Source organism: Canis lupus, chromosome 17 (genome assembly GCF_003254725.2).
Source record: "Canis lupus dingo isolate Sandy chromosome 17, ASM325472v2, whole genome shotgun sequence".
In the NCBI taxonomy this organism is placed as follows: Eukaryota; Metazoa; Chordata; class Mammalia; order Carnivora; family Canidae; genus Canis; species Canis lupus.
The window spans coordinates 18,133,352-18,160,148 of record NC_064259.1 but is presented as its reverse complement, the minus strand read 5'-3'; the positions used below and the strand labels follow the sequence as shown (position 1 = coordinate 18,160,148).

At 53.2% G+C, this 26,797-nt stretch overlaps 1 protein-coding gene across 2 annotated transcripts in view; it reads right to left on the bottom strand.

Moving 5' to 3' along the window:
• KLHL29 (kelch like family member 29) overlaps window positions 1-26,797 on the bottom strand; it is a 305,887-nt gene that overhangs the window by 138,449 nt on the left and 140,641 nt on the right. For both annotated transcript variants that reach the window (XM_025454548.3, XM_035700364.2), the window contains one exon: window positions 2,387-2,716. In XM_025454548.3, coding sequence (XP_025310333.1) covers window positions 2,387-2,671 — 285 coding nt within the window. In that variant the 5' untranslated portion in view covers window positions 2,672-2,716. The remainder of the gene's footprint in view (window positions 1-2,386; window positions 2,717-26,797) is intronic.

Here is a 26,797-nt window from a genome sequence, read left to right as displayed (position 1 = left end):
TCAAATCCATTCTGGCTCCATAGTCTGTCTTTGTCCACAACACTAAGCTGCCTCTGCCAATAACCTCAACGGGAGTGAAAATCTCGGGTGATATGGTCACACTGTCCAGGCCACAGGCCTGTCACGTCCTGACCTGTGTGTTCCCTGAGGGCCAGAGCTAGCCTTTGGCTACTCAGTAAAGATGCAGCTTGCTGACCAGGGAAACCATAGCTTCCTCGGTTTGGGCCTGCATGTCCACTGATGTGGTGGTGGCATGGGGTCGGACAAACAGGCTGGGGGACAGGCATCTGGGGTGGTGAGCAGCAGCTTGGCCAGATGGCAGAGAGGCACCACAGCCCAAATTCAGTGACAGTGTCCTGGACAGAAGCTGCTACTGGCTGCTGACTTCCGTCTGCCCTGTACACCCCATCTCCTGAGCACCTCGACAAACCCAGGCACCTTTGTCTGACTGGACAAGCTCCTGCAGGTCTGAAGCTGGGCTGGAGCTGGTTACGTGTGCCGAGGAGCTGGCTGTCCCACCGGCATGAACTTTTGCCCCCGCTCCGCTCCCAGCACCCAGCACAATCCTCCCCAGATGCTGTTTTCTGTCAGAGGCGGGTTCCTTTCCTCCCATGTGCTGTGGTTTGAGGCCCCGCCAGTGAGGGATGCTGAATATCAAGCGGTTTGGGAGCAAAGCAGGAGCCGTGTGGGCAGGGCAGCCCTGTGTGACGGGCCCTCACTGCCAAGTTCCCGTCCAGCACCCTTGCCTGGAGGGCCAAACCCCTGCCCCAGGTACAGCCCGACAGCATCCCTAAAAGGGCCTCCATCCAGAGAGGGCCGAAATCATCAAGTGGGCTCCCAGGTCCAGCTTCCCTCTCCCGACCTGGTGGAGCTAGCCCCTCTGCCCCCACTCGGCGGTCAGTTCCAGAAGCTGCTATTGACCAGATGGCCAACAGCTGGCCTTCCTGAGTGGCTGCCAGATGTGGCTGGCGGGGCGGCCGGCTGGCTCCACCAGGCAGAGGTCACTGCAGCGGGCCAGTCCTGGGGGCTGGTGCCCAGGGGAGGGCTGCGTTTGGCCGGTCTGGGGGGGCGTCGCACCCACATAACCCTCCAACTCCTCTCCCCCGTCCAACATTCCTTCCCTCCACACCTCAGTGGGGAGGTATTTTCATAACAGGAAAATAAAATCAATAAGGCTCTGCAGCAAGATGTCAGCGTGCTCCGAGCTGGCCTCCAATAGCTCCATTGTCTCGGGCCTCCGCTGGGCTCCGGGACGGCCGCGCTCCGTTATTAATGGGAAGCAGGGCTGAAAGGGAGTTTTGAAAATCACGGAGACAAAGGCGCAGCACACCTGGAGCTCGGCTTTCCCACACCACGGCCACCTCACAATGGCTACGCCGGGCCGCCCCCGCCTTTCACTTCTCCCGCAACTTTTATGAAAGCAGGGAAGAAAACACTAGCTACACACACACACAGGTGCACGCACGCATGCACACGTACATGCTGCCTCTGAGAGGGCTCCTGGAGGCCGCTCTGAATGGCTGGCAGAGCCGAATGCGGCCTGCAGAGCCCCTGCTCGGCCAAGGAAACAGGACAGCTGTAAGCGGGCTTCCTGCCGCCTGCGTGGGTCCGTCCCTGGAGGGCTCCGGCTGCCCCAGGGGCTCGGAGCAGCGTGACGGGGACCAGCCAGGCCTGAGCTGGACAAGAGCCTCGGTGACATTTTCATTTCAGCATCTCTGTTAGTATCACGGCCTGGTTCATGCTGTCATTTCCAAGGCTGGAGCCGCCTCCAGAAGAGAGGGAGTGACCTGGAGCGAAGGCCCCTGAAGCTGACAGCTGGGGCCCAAGGCCTGGGTCCCCAAGGAAGGTCCAGCCTCGGACCAGCTCTCACAGACTTGGTGTGACTCAGTATCCCCAACCATCAGGTCGGGGACAAAAGTACTGATTCTCGTGGTTGTCTGAGGCTTGGAAGACCTCACGGGCACGAGAATTCTCGATTGAGTTATTCATAAGTATTAGATTTATGACCGTTTCTGCCTGACTGCTGGTCACTGTCTTCTTGCAAACCCGAGTCACTGGTACCCCAGGAAGACTCGCGTGGTCTAAGGTCACCTATGTAAGGGATCTTTCTTGCCAACCTGGCATTGGCTGTCCCTACACATATGAAATAGCATTTACTCAACATGGCATAGGACGAGTAGCTTCAGGTGAGTCGCAGAGAGAGACTTTACGGCAAATAAAACCATGTGAGCCTTCAACAGTTGGCCGGCCCAGCTCCAGAGATGCCAGTCGTCTGGAGAGCACGGTGGCCGGTGCACAGGCCGGGAGCCTGCGGAGTGGCCCCGGGCCTTCAGGGGAAGCAGGGCCCCTGTGCCCAGCTCCTGCTCAGAGAGGACACCGATCTTACCTTGGTGGTGACGGCGGAGGCAGAGCTGGCCACGAGGCTAGTGATAGCCTCACCGCTGCCCGTAGTGCAGGGAGCCGGAGCCGTGGCAGGCGTGGGCAGCCGGGAGGGCACCACGGGCAGCGGCAGGAGGCCGGGCCGGGCACCGAGGTTACTGGCCGTGCCGCCACCGGCCCCGGCGGTGGCACTGCAGATGCTGGTGGTCCCATGCGTCCCGTTGGCACTCCACTCGCGCCGGTCCCAGCCCACCCGGTAATCTCTTTCGAAGCGGCTGTGGTGCCGGGACATCTTGCCGGGCCGTGGCTGCTCCTCACAGGGAAACAGAGGCCGGACCTGCTGGCACAGAGCGGAGAGGAGGGTGATTTAGACAAACAGCCACGCCGCTCGGATGCCAGGAAGGCAGCAACAACTGTCGGCATCTATTAAGCACCTTCTCTGTGTGCAAAAAAGGCTTTCAAACGACAGCTGATTTCATATTCACAGCAAGCCCACGATGCACGGATCATTAGCCCCCCGTCACAGAGGGGGAATGAATGATTTGTCCAGGATCACGTGGCAAAAGTGGAGGAGACAAGATTTGAACCCAGCCTCAGTTTAAGAGTGATGCTTTTTGTTCGGCAGTGTCATGTTGCCCTGAACGATGTGCTTGTGCTCATTTTAATGATGGTTGGGATTTTATCCCACCATCTCCACTGTGAAAAAAAGATCCTGGGGACTCCTCAGGCCACGGTCCCCTCAGCCCTATGATGGTGAGAGCAGCGACATCTGTAGACCCCCTTCTGGGTGGACAAGGCCCATCACACAAACCACATTTTATCCTTTTGGGAGCCCATTGCCGACCAGGGATGGCTCATCCCCTGTTTGTGGATCAGGGAGCTGGTGGAGAATAAGTGACTCCCGTGAGGTCAGAGGAGTAGGAAGGGAGAAGGTGGCCAGGACCTCTGGCCTTCAGACTGAAGCTCAATGTAGAACTCCTTCTGAAAAGGCGCTTAGCCCCTGGGTGTTAAAAGTTCTTTATAACCCTATGGTTTAGTCACTGGCACAAGACCCCCACCCCCCACCCCGCCACGCTCCCTGTGAACCAGACATCTCCCATGCGACTTTCCTGAATATCTGAATGTAAGGCCCTCAGCGTTGTCATGGAGACCTAGACACCCCAGGGTACGCTGAGGGCCTCTCCCATCATGAGGACTGGGCTTTGCTCAGAATTATAGTGACTTGCCTGGCTTCTTGGCCAGCCTGGGTGTGATGTCACCCTCAGGCATGAAGGATGTAAAGATACAGGAGAGGCTGACTCGGCTGGAGAGGCCACAGCAGGCCTGAGGCAGAAGGGAGGGCGAATGGTAGAGCCAGGGCACGGTTGGCAGGTCGGGGTGGGGTCTGTCCCGCCCATCACATCCTCAGCTCTAGGCACCACGCAGGCACACTTTTCTTGGACTTTCTTCCACTCTGCAACCACTTCCTGTCTGGGGTGTGAGCTTCTGGACGTTGGGGATAGCCCCTGGCTCATTTTCTTAGCCTGCAAATCCAGTCATGGTGGGGGGCTCTGGAGTTACTAGCTGAGTGGGTAGACAGGCCACCTATTTAAAAATTTCTATCAATCCTGACCCTACTCTGATCTTCGCACACCAGATCTAGTTGCCAACTTCTAGTGCTACAGAATCAGAGCCTGGGCCTACTCCTAGTGACTGCTGTCTATGGCCCACTTGTGTGTTTGGTGGGCCCTGGCAGCCACCGACCCCTTCCTTGGCACCGTCCCCTCCAGCAGGCACAAGCAGCACACGAAAGCGGAGCGGACCGTGACCTCTTAAGGCGGATGGTGGGCTCATTGTTTACTTTGTCATCATGCTTCACAGCCTTCACAATGCCATATTATTTTTTCATCTATCCAATAATAAAAAATAAAAATGAATCGCGCTTTGGTCACCTCCTTGCAGACTTCTCTTGAGAGACTACTTTAGTTTAGCTCTTGTCACTTTTATGCCTCCTGCCCACGCCATAACCTGCCCTGATGTGGCTTTTGCTGTGGCCACTCCTTGGGAGCTGGTCTCACCGAAGTCATGAATGATCTGCTTGTGAAATTCCACGGGACACTCACACCTTCTTCCCTCACATTTGGCATGGTTGATCTCTCTCTCTCTCTTTCTAGAAACCTCTTCTCTGTGATTTCTGAGACATTGCTCTCTCTCCTTGTTTTGTTCTCCTACGTCTCTGCTATTCCTTTGTAGTCTCCTTGGCAAGCTCATCCTTGGGGATCTGTTATTTCCTCCTCTTCTTTTCTCACCCTACACACTCTCCTTGGACAATCTCATGAGCTGTCACCTCTTTCCCTGATGCTCTCAAGGCTACATCTCTAGCTCCCTCTCCGTCCTAAGCCCCACACCCTGTGTCCTAGGCTCTGAAGTACACCTTACCTGGCTGCCCTACAGGTACCTCCATACGGTATGTCCCAGAATCAACTCAGTGCTCCTTTGTCCAGTCATTCTCAGGAATTCCCTTGAGAAGACAGGAAGTCTCGTCTGCTCGGCAAGCCCGTTTCCCCATCTCTATTCACATATTCAACAGTGGGGTCTTTGATTCTGTCACCCCAGCTGCTTCTCAAATCTGTTCCCTCTCCCCCTGCACATCCACCACCCCAACTCCTTGTGTCCCGCATAGATTACTTGTCCCAGTCTCCTTGCTCCAGCTTTGCCCTTCTTACCCATTCTCCACCCAACTGCTTTTGTGACTTTTTTATTTTTTAAAGATTTATTTATTTGAGAGAGAGAGCACGAGAGAGACAGAGAGAGAGAGAGAGAGAGACAGACAGACAGACAGAGAGAGACACAGACAGAGAGAGAACAAGAGAGTGCCAGTGGTTGGGCGGCAGACGCAGAGGGAGAGAGAATCTTAAGTAGACTCCGTGCTGAGCATGGAGCATGACGTGGGGCTCAATCCCACAATCCTGAGATCATAACCTGAGCTGAAACCAAGAGCTGGATGCCCTACCAACTGAGTCACTCAGGCACCCTGCCTTGTGACTTTTGTTTTTAAAGCACAAATCTGATTGCCATACTTTACTCTTCTGTTTTGAATCCCGTCCTTCAGAATAAGGTCCAGACTTCTCAGTGTGGCCCAAGAGACATCTGAGGATTCTAGGCCACTGATCATTCTTTCCGCCCCTGAGGCAATGCCCACCATTCCAAATACCTTGCTAGGTTCTAAAGGCATCATGCCCTCTCTCAGCTTGGGGTTCAAGTCCATGTTGCTCCTTTGCTAGGAATGGATTCTCACTCCACACCCAAGCCCTGTGTGTCTGTTCTAACTCAGCTCAGGCACTGACTCTTCTAGGAGGTTGCATGGACCCACCTCCTCCGGATCAGGCAAGAGGCCCTCCTCTATCTCCCTGGACACTTGGCACCCACCATCATCCCAGCGTCGATGGCTGTGGTACATTTGCTACCTTGAGAACAATTTATTCCTAATTGCTGAATGTTTCCAGAAAAGATGAACACATTTGTGTGAAAGAAGCTCAGAGACAAAAACCCAAGTCTTCCAACTGGAAGTTCCGTGTAGATGCCAAGGTAAGGAAATGTCCTATCTTCCTGGCAAGTCAGCTCTGGCTGACTCCAAGGATGGCTCCAAAGGAGAACAGAATCTCTGCATGTGCAGGGTCAGCTGGACCCCACAGCTTAGGCTCCTTTCCCCCAACATTCACCTGCAAGGCTCTTCCTAACTACCAGTGTCTCAGGGGAGTTTCCCTAGGCTGGATCCTAAGTATGGCAGAGATGAGATGACAAAGTTCACCACAGCATGTCCTCTCTCCAACCACCCAGGAAGACCTCCCCATTGCCTCCCTTGCAGTTAGGTTGGGAGTCACACTTCTGAATTCAGACAGCTAGAGTGAGTGGGAAGGAGATGGAGAACATTCCCAGACCTGACCCTTTAAGAGCATCTTATATTAACCTCATCTCCCTTTACCTGCCACGGCAACCTTGGAGGTGCAAGAGGGTTGCCCCACCAGCACTGGACTTGGCATGAATGGGACATAAATCTTCATCATGTTAAGATGAGATTGCAAGGTTATTTGTTGGTACAGCCTAGCCTAGCCTGATACACTAAGTCAGCACTTACATTCCCACAAAACAACACAACTTCACACATTGTCAAGGAAATCATCTCCTTCTAGCTGGTGAGTGAGGATGGAGATGAGGAGGGCAGACTTGAGATGTACCCCCAGGAGGGCAGAGCATGCTTGGGAGCAGGTCAATGGGCCTCCTGAGGCCCAAGGACACCTCTGATGGCAACAGAGCCTGTCAGCTCGCTGCTTAGGGAGCACCTGCTGCGGCGCACCGTGGCTCCATTGTACCCATGGTCCCGGCAGCCTGCACCTCCCGCCACCCTGCTCCGCTGCTCATCTCTTCAAGGCTCTGTATCACACTAGAGAGGAGCTGGAGGGGACTCAGGCAGCTGGAGGCCACACAGTCTGGTTTGAGCCTCATTAAGTGTATTCAAAACAAAGGTCAACTCTTTGCACGCCAGGTTCGGGTTAGACTTCATTCCTCAGTTTAATTTTCCCTTTCAAATGGAATGAAAGAAATGTGTTGCACAGTTTACCCTGGGTGAGACGGCAGAGTGCCAGCTCCAGCGGTGGCAACTTTAGGATTTCCTGCTGGGCGCAGAGCCAGTGTGTCAAAAAGGTCCCGTGTGCCCACACGTGCGCCCGGGGTGGTAGTGGGGGAGGTGGCAGGAAGTGCACGTCAGGGCGGAAGGAGGCCCCATATGGACGGGGCACTTCAGACAAGCCCGTTCAAGCAATTACACACAAAACACACAGATGTGCTTCCTTGTCAAGGTGAGCACCTTTCCCTGGCAGGCTGCTGGGAAGCTGGCGAGCCTGGCATGGGGCCCTTTACTGAGGGTTGGGGGGAGTCTGAGCAGCAGCCATTCCCGACTGCTGGGTGCACTTCTAGCTCCTGTCCCAGACCTTTGTCCACCACCTGTCTCTAGATCCCTGAGCTCCCTGTCGCTCCCCTTTCTGCGCACCTGATGCCCAGATCTGAAACATGCCCGGCCTCTACTCCGAACCACAACTTCCCTTTCTTCGGTTTTGCACACCCTCTGAAGAGGAGCCATCCCCTGCTTAGAAGAAACTAAGAATTTGATCCGAAGTTTTAGGTGTTGTTTCTTTTGTTCTTACGTTTTCTAAAACATGTTTAATTACCTCTAGAATGATAGAAGAGGTAATGTGAAATGAAAATAGTTTTCTTCAGTACTTTGGAGTCCTGTAAGAAATAGTCTGGGGCTACGGAACCTACTCTATGCATCTTCCCTGCCAAGAAATGGGGGCTCCGCCCCAGTAAGTGCCTGGTTTAAGGCCCTGTTCAGGCTCTGGAAACCCCACAGAGCTGGACCGCCTTCTGCTCCTGCTCCTGTCAGATCCTGAAACCCGACCAGGCCCCAGGTGTTCGGGCACCTCTCTGGCTACCACCCAGCCTGGTCATTGAATTGTTGGATTTCAGAGCCTCTCTGCAAAGGGATCCAGCCTTCCTGCCCTGTTTGGTAAAGCCACATCCCACTGGGCGCCAGAGTCTGAGTGCTGGGACTGTCCTGTCTGCTCTACAAGCCCAGAGCTCTTCTGACCACTCCAGGAATCAGACCTGGGTCCCCAGGCAGAGGAAAGAGAGCTGAGTCAGGGGTCAAGAGGGCCAAGTCTGAGCCCCAGCACGACCCCTTACTAGCTCCAGGAACTCAGGGTTGTCTCAGGTTGTTCATCTGCAAAGTAGGGAGGGACAGCCCTACTGCCCGCAGGACCATGAGAGGATCCAACGTGACTCCTTGCGAGCCCTCTGCAAGAGGCGAAGACTTATCACTGGGCAATGATCAGACCCTAAAGTCACAGGGTAGAGAAAGGCAGGTCAACAGGAACCAGGTTTCCAGGATGAGGACGAAGGAGAACATCAACTATGAGGTTGTGCATGGTCTGGTGTCTGAAACACACAGCTACAGACTCCCTGAGAGCCCCATGCTAGGTGGATGGGACCTTGTAGGGGGCTCTGTTACTCAGGGCCCCTGGGAGGGAACAGACTTGGGTGAGACAGAGGTCATCGTCAGCTGAATACCTGTGACCTGAGGGTCTTGTACCAGGAATCCCACGTCCTGCTTTGTCCAAAAGCCTTCTCTCTGTAGCTCAGGGTGCCATGACAGACTCAGGCCTGGGCCATCCGGGCAGCCTGAGGACAGCCTGGAGGAGGGGACTCAGCTGACACCCGGGCTCAGCCCCACTGCCTAGGCTGTGTCTCTGTAATTTGGTCTCCTGGACCCTTGCTGGGTCCCAGATCAGCAGCCCTGCCCCCGAGATTTGCATCCACATGAATAACTCATGAGTAAATAATTAAGAGTTGCATGTGCCATAGTTGTTAGTGTTACTATCCATGCTGGGCTGGGGCACAGGGACCACTGTCCAGGAGCCCACAGTGCTAGCCACACAGACAGGCACACTGTGCACAGCTGAGCACACACCAGGACGCCTGTGCTCTGTGTCCGGGGACCCCCGCGATGTGCTCTGGAGGCTGCTCGTGGCCACACATATTGACATGCCTGTGTGCACATGCTGTACCCAAGATCACAGGTGGCTAATGACCCTCCTCTCGCTCATGTCATGAAGGCACGTGCAGGAGCGGGCGCCGGCTGTGAGGGCCCTGAAGGCGTGATTAATCCACAGAAGGTAGGGGAGCCCGCACTGCCTCCAGACAGGGAGCTGAGGAATGAGCCACGGCCTGTCCAGCCCGATTGGAAAATGTATGATTGCCTCATTTGGGGGAGACGTGCTGCCAAGTCGGTTGGAACAGGCCATGCCCATCTTTCTTATTTTCTTCTCCCTCTCTGCATCTTTTAGCCTTTCTTCTGAAGCAAAATAATAAATAGCAGCCGAAAGACCATCTTGGCAAATGCAACACAAAGAAATACTCCAGGTGCTTCTGGAGAAGCCGGCTCGGCCATGAGTTGGCACGGATGCTAGTGGGAGTTGGGGTGCCCTCAGAAATGCCTCCCTGCTTCCTGGGGTTGCTTCAGCTCCCACTGACACCCATCCCTGCCAAGCCCCCACTAACTCTGAAGACTCACTTTTGGCTGAGGCTGCAGGAAGCACTCTGTCACCGGCCCTCTCTCCTTGAAGCGCACAGAGGCAGGCCTGTGGCCCAGCGATGGACTGGCGTGTCCTGCTCCCCATGTGACTGCTGCTCCTGCAAGGATGTGCTCCCTAAAGGGAGGACGCACCCCACCCCCCAACCTCCGTATCCTCCATGGGGCTGTCTGGGCACAGGGTGGGCACTGGGATCAAGGTGGCAAGTCCTTTCCAGCTCAGAACATACCTCAGGGTGGGGACCAGGTGAGGCGAGAGGTGCCTAGGGGGCAAGGAGGATGTGTCAGGGTCCACCCTACACTTGCTCAACCCCGAAAGCTCCTCACATTTACCCGACCCACCTCAGCTAGGGCCTGGCCAGGCCCCCGAGGGAGAGGGAGTCCTCAGGGTGCGTGCAGGGGTTCAGCATCTCCAGGTGGATATGAAATGTGTGGCTAGTGGATGCACCCAGAGGTGCCAGCCTGGGCCCAAGCCCTGTTTCAAATCCTTTGGATCTGATCAGAAGCTAAAAAAGCTCTGGAACATTCACAGGCTAACAGCAGCCTCTGCCTGGTTCTCGTAGGATGAGTGGCTGGAGGTGTGATTTTATTGCTAGCTTTTTCTCTTAAAAGACCAAAGCCCCAGTAGGCTGGACACAGTCACTGTCACACTTTCCCTTTGCTCTGAAAGGGCTTTTTCCCGGGCAAGGTAAGATAGGAGTTTACCCTGGCCAGCCATGAGGATGCTCTTGTGAACCCTCTCCTCCCACCACCACCATCAGTGGCTCACTCAGCAGGGCAAGTGTGGAGATTGTCCAGCCCAGGTGCCAGGCTGGAGTGGCTCATCTCAGCCCTTTAGTGTAGTTGCTGGAAAGTTCCACTAAGACCTGCTATAGCTAGCTCCAAGGTCTGGACCCACAAGCAACCTCTACCAGGCACCACAGGCGGTGGGGGAGGACTCAGGGATGTGAGAACTCAGATTGGACCTCTGACCTCTGCTTCTTCTTCCCAGGTGGCATCAATCTCTGTAACAGAGGGCTTGAGGGTCTCTCTCTCTTTAAAGAAGACTGGGCACCTGCTTAATTTCCCAGGTCTTGGCACATCTGAAGTTTTGGTGGAGACACAACCCAGCAGACCCTAGATTAGTAGGTGGACTGGCCTCAGGGGAGGATGGAGTGGGGTGGGGGGAGTGGCATGAAAGGTCCAGTAGCGATCACAGCAACAACTATATGGCTTTTATAGGGTTATCTCACTCTTGCGACCCTTCACGTGGTTCTTTGAAAGCCACCACATCATTTGCTTTTCACCGCATCCCGGCGGTGTCAGCGGTGTAGGCAGAGATGCACTGACACTCATTTCATAAGTGAGAAAAAGGAAGAGAAGACCAGGGCTGGGACAGTGGCTTGTGCCCCCTCACCCACAGCATGGTTTATGGTCTGCAGCATCACCCTAGGTGCTTGTTGAGGTCCCAGCACTATTGAGGAGGAATTTGCATTTTTCGCAGTATCCCCAGGAGTGGGGGGGACTCAGCTGTAGGTTACAGCCCCAGACGTGCCAGCCTAAGGTCCGCCTCTTAGCCGGACCAGGGTCGGTCGGCCCTAGGACCCAGGCATCCTGACTCTCAGCAACGCTCACCACTGCACCATGGTCCTCGGAAGGCATGGAGGGGTGTGTGTGGGGGGGCAGAGGTATTTTGGGGAAAAGCCATATTCCATAATTACAGCCCTTAATACATGACCCAAAAAGGACAAATGTTTCAAAATGCTTTTCTGATGATAGGTTTCAGGAAAAATGCCACCGATTCCTTTTCTGGGCACAATTGCTCACGCAAAAAAGCAATCTCTCTGCCTCGGGAAGGTGGGATCCAGTGCCCGTTTTAGATGAACAGTATTAAAGGAACAAGCCTCTCATTTCCCTCCCTTCCCATGTGCACCTTTGCTTTGAGAAATCTGGCTGTGGGTTTTGATGTAGTGATTTTTTTTTTCGAAGAGGCGCACATGATTCAGAGACTTTTCTCCTGGGACTAATTGACTAGGCATTTGTGCTATTGCTACTGGTGTAAATCATTATAATGGTGATAATGAAAAATAAAAAAGATATTGGAAATGACAGTTGGCAACATAATATCAGCATAAACTGGGGGAAGAAGGGAGGCGTGTATAAATTAGGGGCTCGTAAACATCAGGATCAATGAGGCTGCTGTGGCGGGCACGGTGTGATCGTTTAGAGGGGGGTTAACCACAGTTATCATGACCAGGAGCCATCTGTGTTCCTCTGACTCCTTGTTTTGGGGGGCTCCACGGGCAGCGGGGTCACTGCAATCGGGAGCCTGCAGACACACGCCTGCAGCACCGGGAGCTACATGTTGCGGGCACCTCCCTTCTCCGAGCGGGCCTTCTGCTGTCTCGCAGGCCGCCTCTCGGGCACGCCTGATTATTCCGAATCTTGCAGAATTGACTAATTCAACGAGATCTCTCTTCACAGCAAATGGTGTTCATCAGTGACCCGAGCTGATGAATAAATCCCACTCGGTGCCTGGAGCCAGACCCAGCAGCAAGAGCCGCAGAGAAGAAAGACCGATGCACTCTCTCCATTTGGCTGCCAAAAATGCTCTTGCAATTTGCTTTCTTCTAGACAAGAGTCTATTCAAAAGTCTATTTGGAAACATTAGGGAACGGCCGTCACATGGCCGGCAGATCATACTGCCTGTGACAGGATATTATCTTCCTTGGGAGAGACTCCACCACGCTTTTATTTCCCCGAGCAAGTAGTGTCTGGTGGCTGCGGGATTGCTCCCAGGGCTGGGGACATTAGAATCCCTGTCCAGAGTGAGTGCGGGCCCACAGCCTCGTCCGCGGTCCGCATTCGTGGAACCTTCTCAGGCAGGCACCCGGCTTCCTCTTCCTCGTCTCCACCCCTGGTGGGACCGGGGGAGGGGGGGTGCTGCCTCTCCGGAATGCCTTCCTGGGAAACCATCAAGTCGCCGACCATCCCCACCTCTGGGAGTCAGGACTCCGTGTCCCCCTTCCCTCCCAAGCAACCCCTGCTAGGCAAGCCCTTGTGCCTCCCGGTCCCCGTCGAATCGCATCAGATACACTGACCACCCCTCTGCCCCTCGTGCCTGGCTCCGTGCAAGCTCCTGAAAGCCGGTGAGGAAAGTGGGGCCCCTCCAGGGACGAGCATGCCGTGCGTGGGCCAACAGAAAAGCATGAACACACCAGGGCCCGGGGGAGGCAGCGGCCTGTCTAGGCGGCCAGACACGGGGTGGGTCAGGATGGCCCTGGAGCCCAGAGTAGCTCTGCCTCCCGGGGCTGCGTTCGCTACAGAGGACAGACGGGACTTGAGCTAGGACAGCGCGAGGGCAGGCACGTGGGGGAGGAAATAAATGCAGCGCGGCCCGGGATGGAAATGCCAGCTCCGCCTGCCATGCATCCGGCCTGCAGAGCTCACGCCAGACGTGGGCTCTAACACATCTCTCAATAGGGACAGGCGCCCCAAAGGCCCACGCTGCGCACTGGGGCTTCCTCCAGGGATCAGCAGGGGAGGAGAGGGGTGTGTGTGTGGGGCCACTTGGGAGATGCTTTTGTCCCCTGGCCTGGACCACTGAGCCTTTGTCTTGGCCGCTCTCCTGCTGACCTCTCTACCAGGGGCCAGGCTTGTCCTCGAGCTCAGAGCCCCTTCAGCCCCCTTCAGTTTTGGGAGCTGCTACTCTATCTTTATGCACTTGCTTTAGATTTTCACTGTCTTTATTCTATGTCCGTGTTCTTAATTTAATTTAATTAAAAAAAAAAAAAAACCCAACCACCCAGACCAGAGGGCAGCCTGTTGCGAGGTTGTGTGTTTTATCACCACCCAAGCATGCAAACGAGGCAGCCTCTGTTGACAAGTTCACATCTCCAGTGCAGAGCTGGCTGTTTGAACAGCTTGTGTGCAGTAATTGAAACATAGATTTTTGTTGCCTTTCTGTTTATTTTTAGATTAACCAAGCAGGGATACTTGGCTTCCAGGCTGCCACTTCCATCCCTGTTGGGTAGCTTGGGACCACTGGCCCCATGAGCACCAGCAGCAAGGACCACCATGTGCCCCCTGAGCTCTCTCCCAGAACCATCCTGGGTTTGTCCCACACCTGACTCTGGTTTTGCCCTTTATTGTGTTCCCCAGGGCCCAAGGCTGGGAAGCTGATGAATACACGATGCCCGCTGGCTGTCTTCTAACTACACTAAACTCTCTCAGAAGCTCTGGAGTCAGCCACCTCCTTTGACGACAGAGGAAGCGAGGCAGAGAGCATGAGGGCAGGGATGGAACTAGAATCCATACCTTCCTGGAACTAGGGGGCTCCCACAGAAGGGTCACATGGCTCAGCAAAGATTCTCTCAGGGTCAGTTTTCTATTTGGGCCACTTAAAAAAAAATATGATCGCATCAGTCTGGATGGGTGGGTGATGCTACAATGACAGCCCCAAATCTCAGGGGTTTAAGCTATAAGGTGGGCTTCTCGCTCCTGCTGCACACTCCTTGCTGGTCAGCTGGGGCCCTGCACCAGGCTGTCCTTCCCAGGATCCCTGCTCAGAGACCGAGCCTCACCTGGGCTTTGCTGCCCACTCCCGCAAAGGGAAACCATCCTTTCTGCTCTCATGTCTCAAGCCACATGGCCATCTGTAACTTTAAGTGGGTGGGGAAGTGCAAGTATCAGGTACCCAGAAGGAGAAATGGTTGTGGGGGAGAAGACAATGAGGGAAGGGTGTGTGCATGTGTACAGAGCGGAGCGCCCGGTGGGCTGGGTTGTCCTTCTCCAGACCCTGCAGCATCCCTTTAACCACATTCTGAAGGCAGAGCCTGCCTCTTCTTTGTCTCACTGCCAGGCTGGGCATATCGCAGGGGCGCCTCTGACATTTACTGAGTAGAACTGTCCTAAGGGCAGGGGTGTGAGTGAGAAGGACATGACCATGCACAATCTTCAAGTCATTTTCTTCTCCTATGGAGTATCTCCACCTGTACTCTGTGCCACCTCTTCCTGGAAGCCCTCCTGGAGTTTCTCAGGCAGCAGGAACAGCCCACTCAGGCCTCCTCTAGCACCCAGGGCGACTCTCTTCTCATTCTAGATCCCACGAAATGATAGTTGTATGGCAGGTTTATTAAACAGGCTGAGCTCAGTGGGAGAGCAACAGCAAACAGATTTCTTTTTCTCCCTTCTTCTTTCCTTTAAATCCCACTGTCAGACCCAGACAGCTTTATTTGGTGGGGGGCACTTTTGGGTACGACTCCTGTTATTATTACTGCTGCTGCTCGGACTTCTACTACCACGGGCTGTCACCTTCGAGCGTTTCCTGTGTGCCTGGTACGGCACAGGGCTGTCCACACAACAGCTCTTCCAGTCCTCGCGAGAAACCCGTGATGGTGGGGGTGGGGGTTTAAGCAGCTGACAGGTTGAAGTGACCTAGTGGCCACACAGCTAGTCACCAGCAAAGTCAGCTCTGAAAACAATCCCATCCTTGCCTCTCTCCACAGCAGAGCTTTCCTGCAACTCCGACCTCATATCGGATCCACAGCTCCCCACCGCGCTGACCCAGGCTCAGAATCTGGTAGTGGGGCAGGGACGTGTGGTGAGCTCCAGGTCCTGCCTCCTCCACACTCACGAACTGTCTTCTGGCTTCCATGGAGCAGCCAGGAGAAAGGCGGAGAGGACAAGGCCAACGTGTGTCTGGAGCATCACCAACCTGCAGCGGTGGCTCCGCTGCCTGTGGGCACTGCGGTGGCTTCTGTGCTGCGTAAGGGGCAGTCAGGCACAGTCCCAGGGCTCCCAGCTTGAGGGAACCCAGGTCATAGCCCTCCCAGTGTTCCAGCCTCGGGGAGCATCAGGAGGACTGTCTTAAATCAATGGGGGGGGGGCATAGCAGGGGCATCTCCCCAGGAGGAAGAGAAAAAAGCCTCAGCACTCCTCCTAGCACAACTCTGCTCAGGGGCGTTCTCTCCTGCAATCTCAAAACCTTCCTAACTTAGGGACTGGGGGAGGCCCAGAGGGGATTTGGGACTGTCTACTTTCTGTTTTTAATGTGGCAATACGGGACACCTTTTATGCTTGGCCTTGAGCCTCATCCGAGTCTCCAAGACAACAGGAGCAGTCTAATTTAACATGCCGCTACAGATGATTCAGTCCTGCTCTAGCTCAGTTCTCACCTCCTCCAGGAAGCCTTCATGATGACGCCCAGTTACTTTCCTACCTCATCCTTTGACTGCGCTGCCTTCTAGCCCTTGCTCTGCAGAGTCCCACGTACGTGATCATGCGCTGAGCTCTGAAAATACACAGCAGTGCCCTCCACCACTGGTTGCCTGGGTGGAAACCCTACTTATCCTCGGTCTGCAGTCACATTTGTGTAGACGCTGGCTGCACCGAGCTCAGCCCCAGGGTCTACTGAGGACAAGGGAGTGGTCAGCCTGAGGACAATTGGGGATGACCGAGTCAGGGCCATCGAATGGGTGCTGGACAGCTGTCCACAGGCCAGATCTCAGCTGCAGCAGCCCAGGAGAGGGAGTGAGATGCCTATCTGTTCTCAGCTCAGCTGGGTCCAGGCTGCAGGCACAAGAAGCCCATTTACAAGGGACCAGCCTGCAGCAGGCACCCAGAGCAGGGCTGACACCCCGATGTCTGGGGTTCAACAAAGGATGCTACAGAGGTCTGGGCTTGAATATGGGCCGGAGGGGTAGGAAGGGAGTCCCTGCAGAGGCCTGGGGGACTCTGGCGTCAGCAGGCAGCCTGGCACCATTGGGGTGGACTTCCGGGGCCAGAATGAAAGGAGCTCAGTATTCCCCATGCCAGGAGGAGGACTGGCCTGGCACCCCTTCCCTGGCTGCCCAGGAAATGACCATCCACGGAAGCAGCATGTAGGGGGTGCCCCCTCTCCACACCCCCCGGAGCCTCCCACCTAAGGGCAGTGTGTGGTGAACTCATCACGAAGTCAGAGGAAGAAATGCCAACACCCCCTTTGCTTGCCCATATGGGCGTGAGGTGGTGCGGGCATCACTCCCACACCCGAGCTTTCGCTTGCATTGGCTTCCCGACCTGGGGAACCTTCTCCTTGGAGTTAAGCCTTCCTCACTGGGCTGCAAGGGGACGGTGGGGAGGAGACGCAAGGAGCATTTCCTGAGCACCTCCAGCATGCCTGCCATTCTGAAAGTCACTGAGGCTGTGAAAGTCACCGCCTCCATTTTAGAGGGTGGAGGGGACTGAGACTCACAGGTTAGGTGCGTGCTCTTTCTTCTGGCTTTGAGGCCATTGCTCTTTCCATTTCCCTTTTGGGCTTGGACTCCCGACAGCCCCAGCCCTGCGAGCCTTCACCTCAAACTCACGATACTTCTTATAGGCCCAACTGCTGTGACTCACGGCTGTTCTCTCCATCTCCCTCCACCTCCCTCCTGGCCAGCCTGGTATGAGCCCCCATTCTCTCACCTGAGTTTCTGTTGGAGCCTCCGAACTGCCCTGCCCTCATGTAGTGTATTCTCCATGCAGCAGCCAGAGTGACTCTGAGAAAATGTAAGTCAGACCATCGTACTCTTCAACCAAATCCCTCCAATGCTTCCTATGTCGTCTTGAGAAAAAGCCAAACCCTTAAAGGTCCATGTGGCCCTCAGGCCCACTTCCTTCTCTCACTCACTCTCTCCTCTAACCACTCAGCCCTAGCACACTGGCCTCCTTGCAGCTTATCCAGCAGCTTAGGCCCCTTCCTACCTCAGGACCTTTGCACATGCTGCTCCATCTGCTCCCCCCACAACTTCCCACCCTTCCCAGGTTATCCACAGGGCTAGTGCCCTCATTTCCCTCAAGTCTCTTCTTAAATGTTACCTTCTCAGTGACTTTCTCTGATCATCTTATTTTAAGATGACCAGCTCTTCCCCTGCTTTATTTTTTGATAGTTCTTATTCCTTCTATCAGTTTCCTTAAATTTCTCTGTCTCCCTCTCACTGAAATGTAAGTTCTGTAAAGGTAGCACTTTGTAAGTATCGATTCATTTAAACCACACACCACTCCACTGTTATGATGGCTCTATCTTCCCGATCAGGAAACAAAGGCATAGAAAGGTCAAACAACAGTCATCCAGCCCAGAGTCATCCAGCTCGGAAATGGCAGACCCAGGATTCCAACCCGGGCAGTGTGGCTCTTAGTCATCACCCTCTGACCACCAGTTCCGTTCGCTGCTGATGCTTGACTCTGACAGTGCCTGGCCTCTTGTCAGCGCTCAGCAAACACTGAGCGAATGAATGAACGTGTGAATCCTGTAAGGCCACATCACAGGGGCCTGTGAGGTCCCCTCCCCCTACAGATTGAGGAGCCCTGCTGTCCCCTCCTACATGGCCCTGCCCTCCCAGGCTGCCCACACCTAAGGGGGGCAGTGTCACTCCAGGTATGTTAAGGGAATGAAGGTGCCCTGAGGCCTGAGGTGGTTCCCTCTGCCTGTGGCTGTGAGGGAAGGGCCAGGTCAGGCTGAAGGCCCCACATGTGGGCGTAGGGGTAACCTCGTGAGCCTGGGGTGGGTGGACTTGATGGGCTCCTCTGGCCTGAGCATCCGACTGACTCATAATGCACAGCCCCAGGAGCAGTCGGAGGGAACAGCCGGCGCTCCCCTAGGAGCAGGCACATCTACGATGCAATTCCTTCGAGGAAAATTATTCAGGCAGCCATTTATTAAAACACAACTGCTCCTGAGGAGGCCTTTCGGCAGTGGAAATACCAAATAGCTTTGAAGCTCCAGCCGTCCCCGAAACCGATGAGGCAGGCTCCTAGGCACTATCTGACTTTTCATCTGCTCTTTCCCCATCTGGAAGGGCTAATGAAATGCTACACTGTGAGGAAACCAGGAAATAAGCAGCTTCGGAGGTGAGGGACATATATTTAATTTCTTGCCTTGGTCTGCTATTTGCATAAACCTCAAGGGAATAACCAATAGAGGAAAGAGAAGAGAAAGAACACGACGGTGTCTCGGGGGCCCGGCACCGTGCTTGCAGAACACCTGCGTCTGACATTTAGCGCTCACGGGCGGCCCTGGGAGGGACATTTCACTGCTGGCTCTCCGGCAGAGGCCACTGGTGCTCCCCGCGTCTGTGTCCCCCTCTTTCTTGGGGACCACGGTGGGACAACACTCCCCGGTCCCGCTTGATTCTAGCTGGGGCTGTGTGACTGGTGTTTGTCGGTGTGTGCACATCGAGTGTGCAAGTCACATGGGTCCCTCTAGGTCTACGTGGTTACAGCAGGATTGCCTTCTTCACCCTCTCTCTTTCCCTGTTCCCTGCAGGAGGGGAGGGGCCCAGGTGCCCAAGACCCACCAAGGAAGGAGCTCTGGTTCTCATCAGGGTCACAGAGCAGATCCACTGACCTCCTCCCCCCATTAACCTGGGACTTGGAAAAGAAACAACCTTCTATTGCACTGAGCCACTGCATTTTGAGGTTGCTTGTTTAGCAGGTATCCTGCCATGACTAATGTGATCTTAATTTTACAGATGGGAGACACAGGGTGAGGGAATCGAAAGTGATTTTTCAAGGGTCACCAAGAGCCCAGAGCCCACCACAGACAAGCTGTGTGTTAGTGAGACCTGACTTCCCCGCCTTGGTGGTCCTAGGTGAAAGGCAGCTGTTGTGAGCCTATCTTCCAGATTCAGCTCCCCGGGGCCGAGCAATGCAAAGGCTGACTCCCTGAGGTCCCAGGCAGGAGACTGGCCCTGTGGGATGGTCGCCAGTGGCCTCCGGCAGTGGAGAGTGAATGCAGGAAGGGGAGATGCTGGACCCTGGCTCTCGGGGGGATTGTCTTCTTCCAATGCCCGACAAGCCCTGTGGATGGCACGTGCTTTGTGGAAAAGGTCAACTCCAGAAAGCAGGAGACTCAGCAAATCCCCAAATAGCCAGACCCTGAGCACAGGCCGCCGCTGAGTGCACGTGCCATGTGGAGTGGGAACAAGAGAGGGGCAGAGGGGGAGCGCCTCCCCCCGACAGACCCCTTACGGCCCACGGCTAATCCCCGCTCAGACGGGGCCTCTCTGGGCGGGAGCGTCCAGGGTGTGCAGCTTCCAGACAGCTCTGTTGAGGCTGCAGTAAGTCCTCTAGACGCCTCATGAATTTCTGCTCCTTAATGAACATGTGCACAGGAGAAGATCCGATGGAAGAAAGGGTGGGAAAAGCACACACTTGCCAGGGAAGGAATACGATTGCCAAATGCTGAGAGGCTATTTTAAACAACAGATTAAAGGGATGGAAATGAAAACAGACCAAAACAAAGCACCACACCACCCTGGTTGCCTGGGTGAGCCCTTTACTCTCATTAACACTGCTTCCCAAGGCCACCGGCGCCGACGCTGGAGACGACGACACGTGGCCGGCACTCCAACCACTCCCTGGGGTGCCAATTACTTCCCAGGATTAATTCTTCAGTTTACTAGACAGTTCCATCAGCCGTACCGCCATGGCCAGAAACAAGAGCTCCTGGATGGAAGGCATACCTACTGGTTCCTGGGAGCTGGACTTTGGGCCAAAACCCACACATCCTCTTGCACAAGAAGAAGGCACTAGCCCTGCTCCTGCCCACCTGGGAGCATCAATTGTGTGAGTTTTTGGCTTGGACTTAAAAAACAAACAAAAAAACATGTTTTCAATTGTGAAGGGCTTGAGTAAGAACAGTGAGCATGCTGTGTCTGAGACCAGGAATCCAGGGACAGTAGCTGCCTCAGACACCTAGAGTAACCCTGCATGCTGGTCAGCTTGTCTTACCATCCCGCTAAAACAAAAGACGCATGGAGCCACTGCCAGACTAACAGCACATCGGCCAGCTCTGGCCAGCACTTAGCACCATGCCAGGGGTTGTGAGGGGCAGCAGAGATGAGTCTGTCAAAGGGCTTGCTCAAGAGGTCCACTGTCTGCCTGGGCTGGGCCAATCCTCAAGGGCATCGGAGACCATCAGACAGTAAGTGGGAGCATGCCTGTGAGCTCCCTGAGTTCTGAGACCTGGATCTCTGCCCTTGCCTTCCCCATAGCACCCCACGGTGTTAGCTAGGCATATGGGTACCAATCCTTTGTCCATCCATTCACCCCTCCTCTCATGCACCCATCCATCCACCCACTCATCGATTCATTTCTCCACGCATTAGTGTTATCAACTATTCAGATACTTTGCCAGGCAAGGAGGAAGATTACTATAGAGTGAGAAAGGTCTGAAACGAATTCAACAGCAAAATTTGTGCTGCTATCCATTACTGCTTCATCTGATAATAGAATGACTCCTTCCTATGTGCATGTGGCCTATTAGATATGTTTTGGGTGTTCTGACCCACCCCTGGGGTGAGCACGCAACCAAGTTAAGCAAATCAGTGTGCTCTAGCCCCCGGGCCATAATTACTCATTCAAGGTTGGGGGCGCCTGGGTGGCTCAGTCGGTTAGGTGTCTGCCTTTGGCTCCAGTCATGATCCCAGGATGGAGCCTCCCATTGGGCTCCCTGCTCAGCAGGGCACCTGCTTCTCCCTCTCCTCTCTGCTCATGCTCTCTCTTTTGCTACCTCTGTTGCCATCTCGGTCTCTGTTTCTCAAATAAATAAATAAAATCTTTAAAAATAAGAAAAATTTACTCATTCAAGGTTCTTGGCCCAGACAGACCCAAATGCCTTAGATCAATAGAAGAACTCAGAAAACAAAGGTCTGTCTTCCCTCAGAATCATGAACAGTATGGGTGTTATAAGCTGGAGCTGCTCCTGGCCATCTTCCCTGATTGTGAGGAGGAAGCAATCTGCAGAGCAGAGAATGAAGCCAGCTAGAGAGGCAGAGATGAGAGCCTGACAAGAGTTCTGATATTCTAGGAACCCTTGGGTCTAGCTGTGTCGGAAGCTGTTGCTGAAACTTTCAGTTACAAGAGCTAACACATGCTCTTTTTTGCTTAAATTAGCCTGGGTTGGGTTCCTGTCTGCTGCAATCACAAGAGTTCTAGTATGTTCTAATACTCTCAGAAGAGCTAAGTTCTGTGCTGTTTCAGATGAAGTCTTAAGATGGAAGGAAACTTCTCTGTGACTCTCCAGGAAACAGGAAGGATTCTGAGAGAGGGAGAGGAAAGAAAGACGTTCAAGATGAAAGAACAGTGTGGGCGGCACTGCCCAACAGAATTTTCTGCGATAATGGGGATGTTCTCCAATGGGCTTCGTGTGAGAGAGGATTTTGCCCAACTGCAGGCAAATGGCAGTGTTCTGAGCATGTCTAAGGTGGGTGAGGCTACACTAGGATGTTCAGTAGGTCGGTGTAGGGAAGGCCTTTTCGACCTAACTGTATTTTTAACTTATAAAGATTTTTAAAAATTTTATTTATTCATGAGAGACACAGAGAGGCAGAAACATAGACAGAGGGAGAAGTAGGCAGGGAACCCAGTGCAGGACTCGATCCCCAGGCTGGGATCATGACAGGAGCCAAAGGCAGATGCTCAACCACTGAGCCACCCAGGTGTCCCTATTTTCAACTTATGATGGGTTTATCAAGACGTAGCCATGCTATATTGTTGAGGAAGATCTATATTTAATTTTTAATTAATTTAAATAGTACATGTGGCTGGTGGCTTCCGTACTAGACAGCACAGGTTGGAACAAAGGCCCCTGGGGAGAAGGTGTGAGGAATAGGGGGCCCTTCCACAGGATCAGAGGCAGGCATGAGGGAGACAGATTGAGCATGGACAACTGGAAACACGGACATCACTGGGGAAACATGCAAGTAGCCTGGGAAGGGTCTGACCGTGGCGGAGGAGACAGGGAGGAGGCCGACAGGAGCAGTTACAACGAGACGCCGACCGGGGGCTGGTGTGGCCATTCACCGAAGTGAGGAATGCAGAAGACAATACAGGTGTGCAAGGGAAGTGGAGGACTTTGTGTTTGGATCTTCGGGATCTGAGGTGGGAGGACGTCAGGATATAGGTCATTTAATAGAAAGCTAGAAGCTGGAGACACAAGGTTTCAGAGCCATTGGGGTCACTGGTCAAACTTACAGAAATGTATAGCAAGGCTAGAACTGTGAAGAAGATTCCCAGCACGAGGTGGAAGAAAGAGAGAACGAAGACAGGGGGCATATGAAGTAACCAAAGGAGGTAGAACAAGCAGTCGAGCATCATCCCAGTCTGCTGGGATTATCAGTGAAAGGCTCATTTTTCTTACCTACAGACGTATTTTTGAGATAACTGAAATTGATTCCTTTAAAATACCCACTCTTAAACAAGAACAAAGCATTTTAGCCATTTTAAAGACAAAATGTCTTGAAATACAGTGCTTACTTCCCAACATGCTGAACAGAATGTAACATCACAGGGACACCGGGCTGGAAAGCAGCGTCACGCCAAGGACGCAAGGACCGAAGGGGAGGGGCAGGAGGCAGGAGGCAGGAGGCAGGGGGCAGGGGGCAGGTCTGGGTGCTCCGCCGGGGCCAGGCAGTGCCTCCCTCCCATGCACACTGCATACTAGAGCTTGCGGCTGCTTCATTTCCCATTAGCTTTTACCAAACATTGCTTGCTTCTGTTATCTTTCCAACTCCTCTCTTGCCAGATCGAGTGTTTGCAAAATTTGCTTTGAATTCAGAATCTAGGTAATCAATCTTATAGTCAATTTGTATTTTGTTTTGTTTTGCTTTGTTTTTTTTTAAAAACGCTTCTGAGTTAAAGCCCATGGGATGGATGACAGAGAAAGAACAGATTCTGGGTGCACACATTTGGTGATGCCTATTTGTTCTGTTAGCTCCTCAGAGATGCTTTCCTGTCTTTTCTCAATCTAGGCTCTGGGCTGGGAGAAGTTTCCAGGTAAGTGAGAATTGGTGGAAAAAGCAGATGCCCTGACAGTCTTGCCACCCAGGACCTTTTATTCTAAAAAAGATCAACAGCTCACATTGTCATATCGTCACAAATGTTGAGGACAGACACTGTACACTAGAGTTAGCCAAGTTATAGCCCAGAAAGCTAACAGAGTGACACATTCCACAAAGTGTTCCTCCCCATAACCAGAGATCATTTCTCACGTTCACCCCCACAAAACCACAGGCACACTCCTGCTGGTGTCTGTGATGCACTTTTCAGGCTGGATGCAGTTTCTGGCATGTCAGGGGACGCTGGATGTAGGGGCAGCAGGAAGCTGACCAAGGGTGACAGATCAACCCCCTAGTGGGGGTTTAGGCCAAAAGCTTTTAGACATCTTGGTATAAAAATAAAACAGAGCAAGAACAGAGCCAAGTGGATCTGATGTAGAATCATAAATTCCAGCTTTACACCAAGGACCATCTGGCTTCCTTGCCAGTGAAGCTGACTTTAGGCATCTTTGTTTCTCAAAGAGTGGTTCCTTGGGAGCTTGTCAGACATGCAGAATCCCAGGCCCCACCCCAGCCTACGGGATCAGAATCCGTATTTTAACATATCTTCAGGGAAACTGGGTGCACATTGAGAAGCGCTGCCCTACCCAGTTCATGGTCCATTTAGGTGCTCAAAGTCTCTCCTGTGCTGGCAGTTGGGAGCCCCGGTCCTAATTCTGCCCTCACTATGGGGGTGATTTAGCTATGTCCTCCTCCTTTTGGCCTCTGTCTTCCCAAATGCTAACTGGGGCCCAGCCCAATGGGTTCAATGATGTGCCTAAGTGCTAATCCTCGAAACGAGGTCTGTAGGTACATCAACAGAGCTGCTTTTCTTTGCAGACCAGAGCCTCCTTTTCTCCTCAGGGACAAATCACCGTGGGATTTCAGAAACATTTCCTACCCTCACATAAGCTGTGGCATGAATCCTGACATCCTCTGGATGCATTCCAAAGCCTCCAGCAGCCCAGACTCAAACCAAGTGAGTGTCATGAGAATCCACCCCTTCCTTCTGGGCTGGCCTATATGGAGGTGCTGTGCTGGCCCAAGACCTGCCTCTCCAGCACCTCTTAGCATGCAGCTTCTTGGAGGTGGCCAAGCCCCACACGCCCAGAATCTTAGTAAAGAGCCCACGGACTACCCCTTCCCAAGTGCCCAGATGGGGCCTCCGGCTTCCTTTCGTCCTTGTGGTTTTGGGCTCTAAATCTGCCAACAGATGAATCCTGGTATATTTTATAGTTAAAACAACTCTGCATTCCAAGCACTAATGCAGCTGACATAATATTGGTCATGAGTGGTTAAACAGGATGCCTCCTCTCGATCTGCTGGAGAGGGGTGTGTGTGTAACTGTGTTACATAGGGTGTCACGGAGCTCATGTTTCTGCTCAGTGCAAGGATCTATAGCTCAAAATCAGCAGAAAATTTACTCTTTATTCCTAAAGGACTTTAACTGCCCTTCCTCTCACAGGAGCTAAACAGAGGAGGCCCAGTGGGGAAACCAGCCCCCTGGCCCCAGAGCACAGAGTGTCCAGTGGGGCTGCAGGCAGGCTGTCCATGAGGAGGGAGGCAGGCAATCACCTGAGGACCATGGATGGCACTGGGAGGGGACTCAGAACAAATGCAGAAGCAGAGACAGAGAGGCCAGACCGTAGGCAGGTGGTAACCAGAGGTGGGCTGGTGTGGGGCAAGAGCCACGTACCCTCATCCAGGCTCCACAGACAACAAGAACACGACAGACACGAGGGAGATGCCAGCCAGTCCAGAACAGAACAGAACAGTCTTCCACTGTGCCTGAAGAAGGGTGGGCGCGCGTTGTGTTTTGTTTTTCACTATTCATTAGATAGAAGGAGAAACCAGAAGTTCGTCTTAGAATGTCACTGTCCTTGTTTATAATGTGTGCCATGTATTTTTTGACAGCCACTCTAGAGTCAACAGTATATGACTTCTTTCCACAGCATGGGCTCAGGATCTCTCAATGGATCCTCTTTCCATTTCCCCTCAAGACCCAAATGCAACAGACCTTTGTGGAAAGATAGCAGGAACTCAACATTCCAGGCTTGTTTTGCAAACAAAAAAGGTCAGCAGCCCCTTGCGGAATGCTGCTGTGCCAAGACATTCTCTCCTCTGCGTGTTTGCTGTGAGTTTGAGATGGTGATGGGTGCAGCGTTATGACATTCCGGGGCAAATCCAATCTGATCCTGGGGCAAAGGTGGGAGAGTTGGCCTCCTTAAGTCCTCTGCTATGTGCCTGTCTGGGAGCCTGGCTCCCCGCTGTGACAAGTGCTGGGTGTCACTCTGCATTAGAGGCCATGAGCCAATCCACCCTGACAGCCAGGCCCCTTCTACAGAGTGTGCTGTAATTTCTGCAGCTGGGGCTCCCTTGGGTCTTGCAGATGGGGTCATCCCAATTATGATGCTAGGAGTTTCCAGAGCAATAAAGGAAAATTCACCCCTTGGCTGTCAGGTGGAGGCTGCATGTCACCTGAGAGAGTCAACATGAGAAAATCAAGAGAAACCAGAGGTGTGACTGTGTCTGTCTTGAGAAAAAGATCAGCATTAAGGAGGGACACTTGTCACTCTGAAAGGGCCTCCACTCTGTTTTTAAGAAAAGAGGTAGGAAAAAAAAAAAAAAAGGAAGAAAAGAGGTAGGCGGTCAGAGATGGTCTATGTTTTCTACATCTGGGTTTTCAGTACAGAAAGTGCATCTCCAGGCAAACATTGCCTCTGAAATAGGAGATGTCACAATTTATGGGGGGTACAAGGTAGGCTCGGGCTTTGGTTTTTTTGGGGGGTTCTTTTAAAAAATTTTAAAATTGTGATATACAGAATATAAAGCTGACCATTTTTGTCATTTTAAGCATAGATTTCAGTGGCGTTGTTGTGTGACCATCACTACCATCCATCCATCTCCAAAACTTTCTCATCTTCAGCTTTGTACTCATTAAACACTAACACTCCCTATTCTTCCTTCCCGAGAGCCCATAGTAACTACCCTTCTACCTTCTGCCTCTATGACTCTGACTCCTCTGGGGACCTCGTAGGAGTGGAATCATACCGTATGTGTCCTTTTGTGTCTGGCTTATTCTAGTACAATATCTTCAACGTTCATCTATGTTGTAGTATCCACCCATGACTGTAGTAGTTCCTTCCTTTTTAAGGCTGAATAATACTGCATTGTATTTTGTTTATCCATCCATCCAGTGATCGAGAGGGCCCTGAGTTGCTTCCACCCTTTGGCTATTATGAATAATGCTGTTATGAACATGGGCGCACAAATATTAGAGGAGCCTTGGGATTTGCATTAATGTTAACCCTCTGCCCTCTGGTGACAGGTGGCCTCCAGCTTGTGACTGAGTGAGGCTGCAAAGCTGAGAGCCGGCACTTGGCAGCTCTGCAGAAGCAGGCTAAGGAAAGGGTGTGGGGGAGTGAGTGGGGGTCTCCTATGCAGCTGGACCAGGCTCAGGGCCGAAAGGATTATA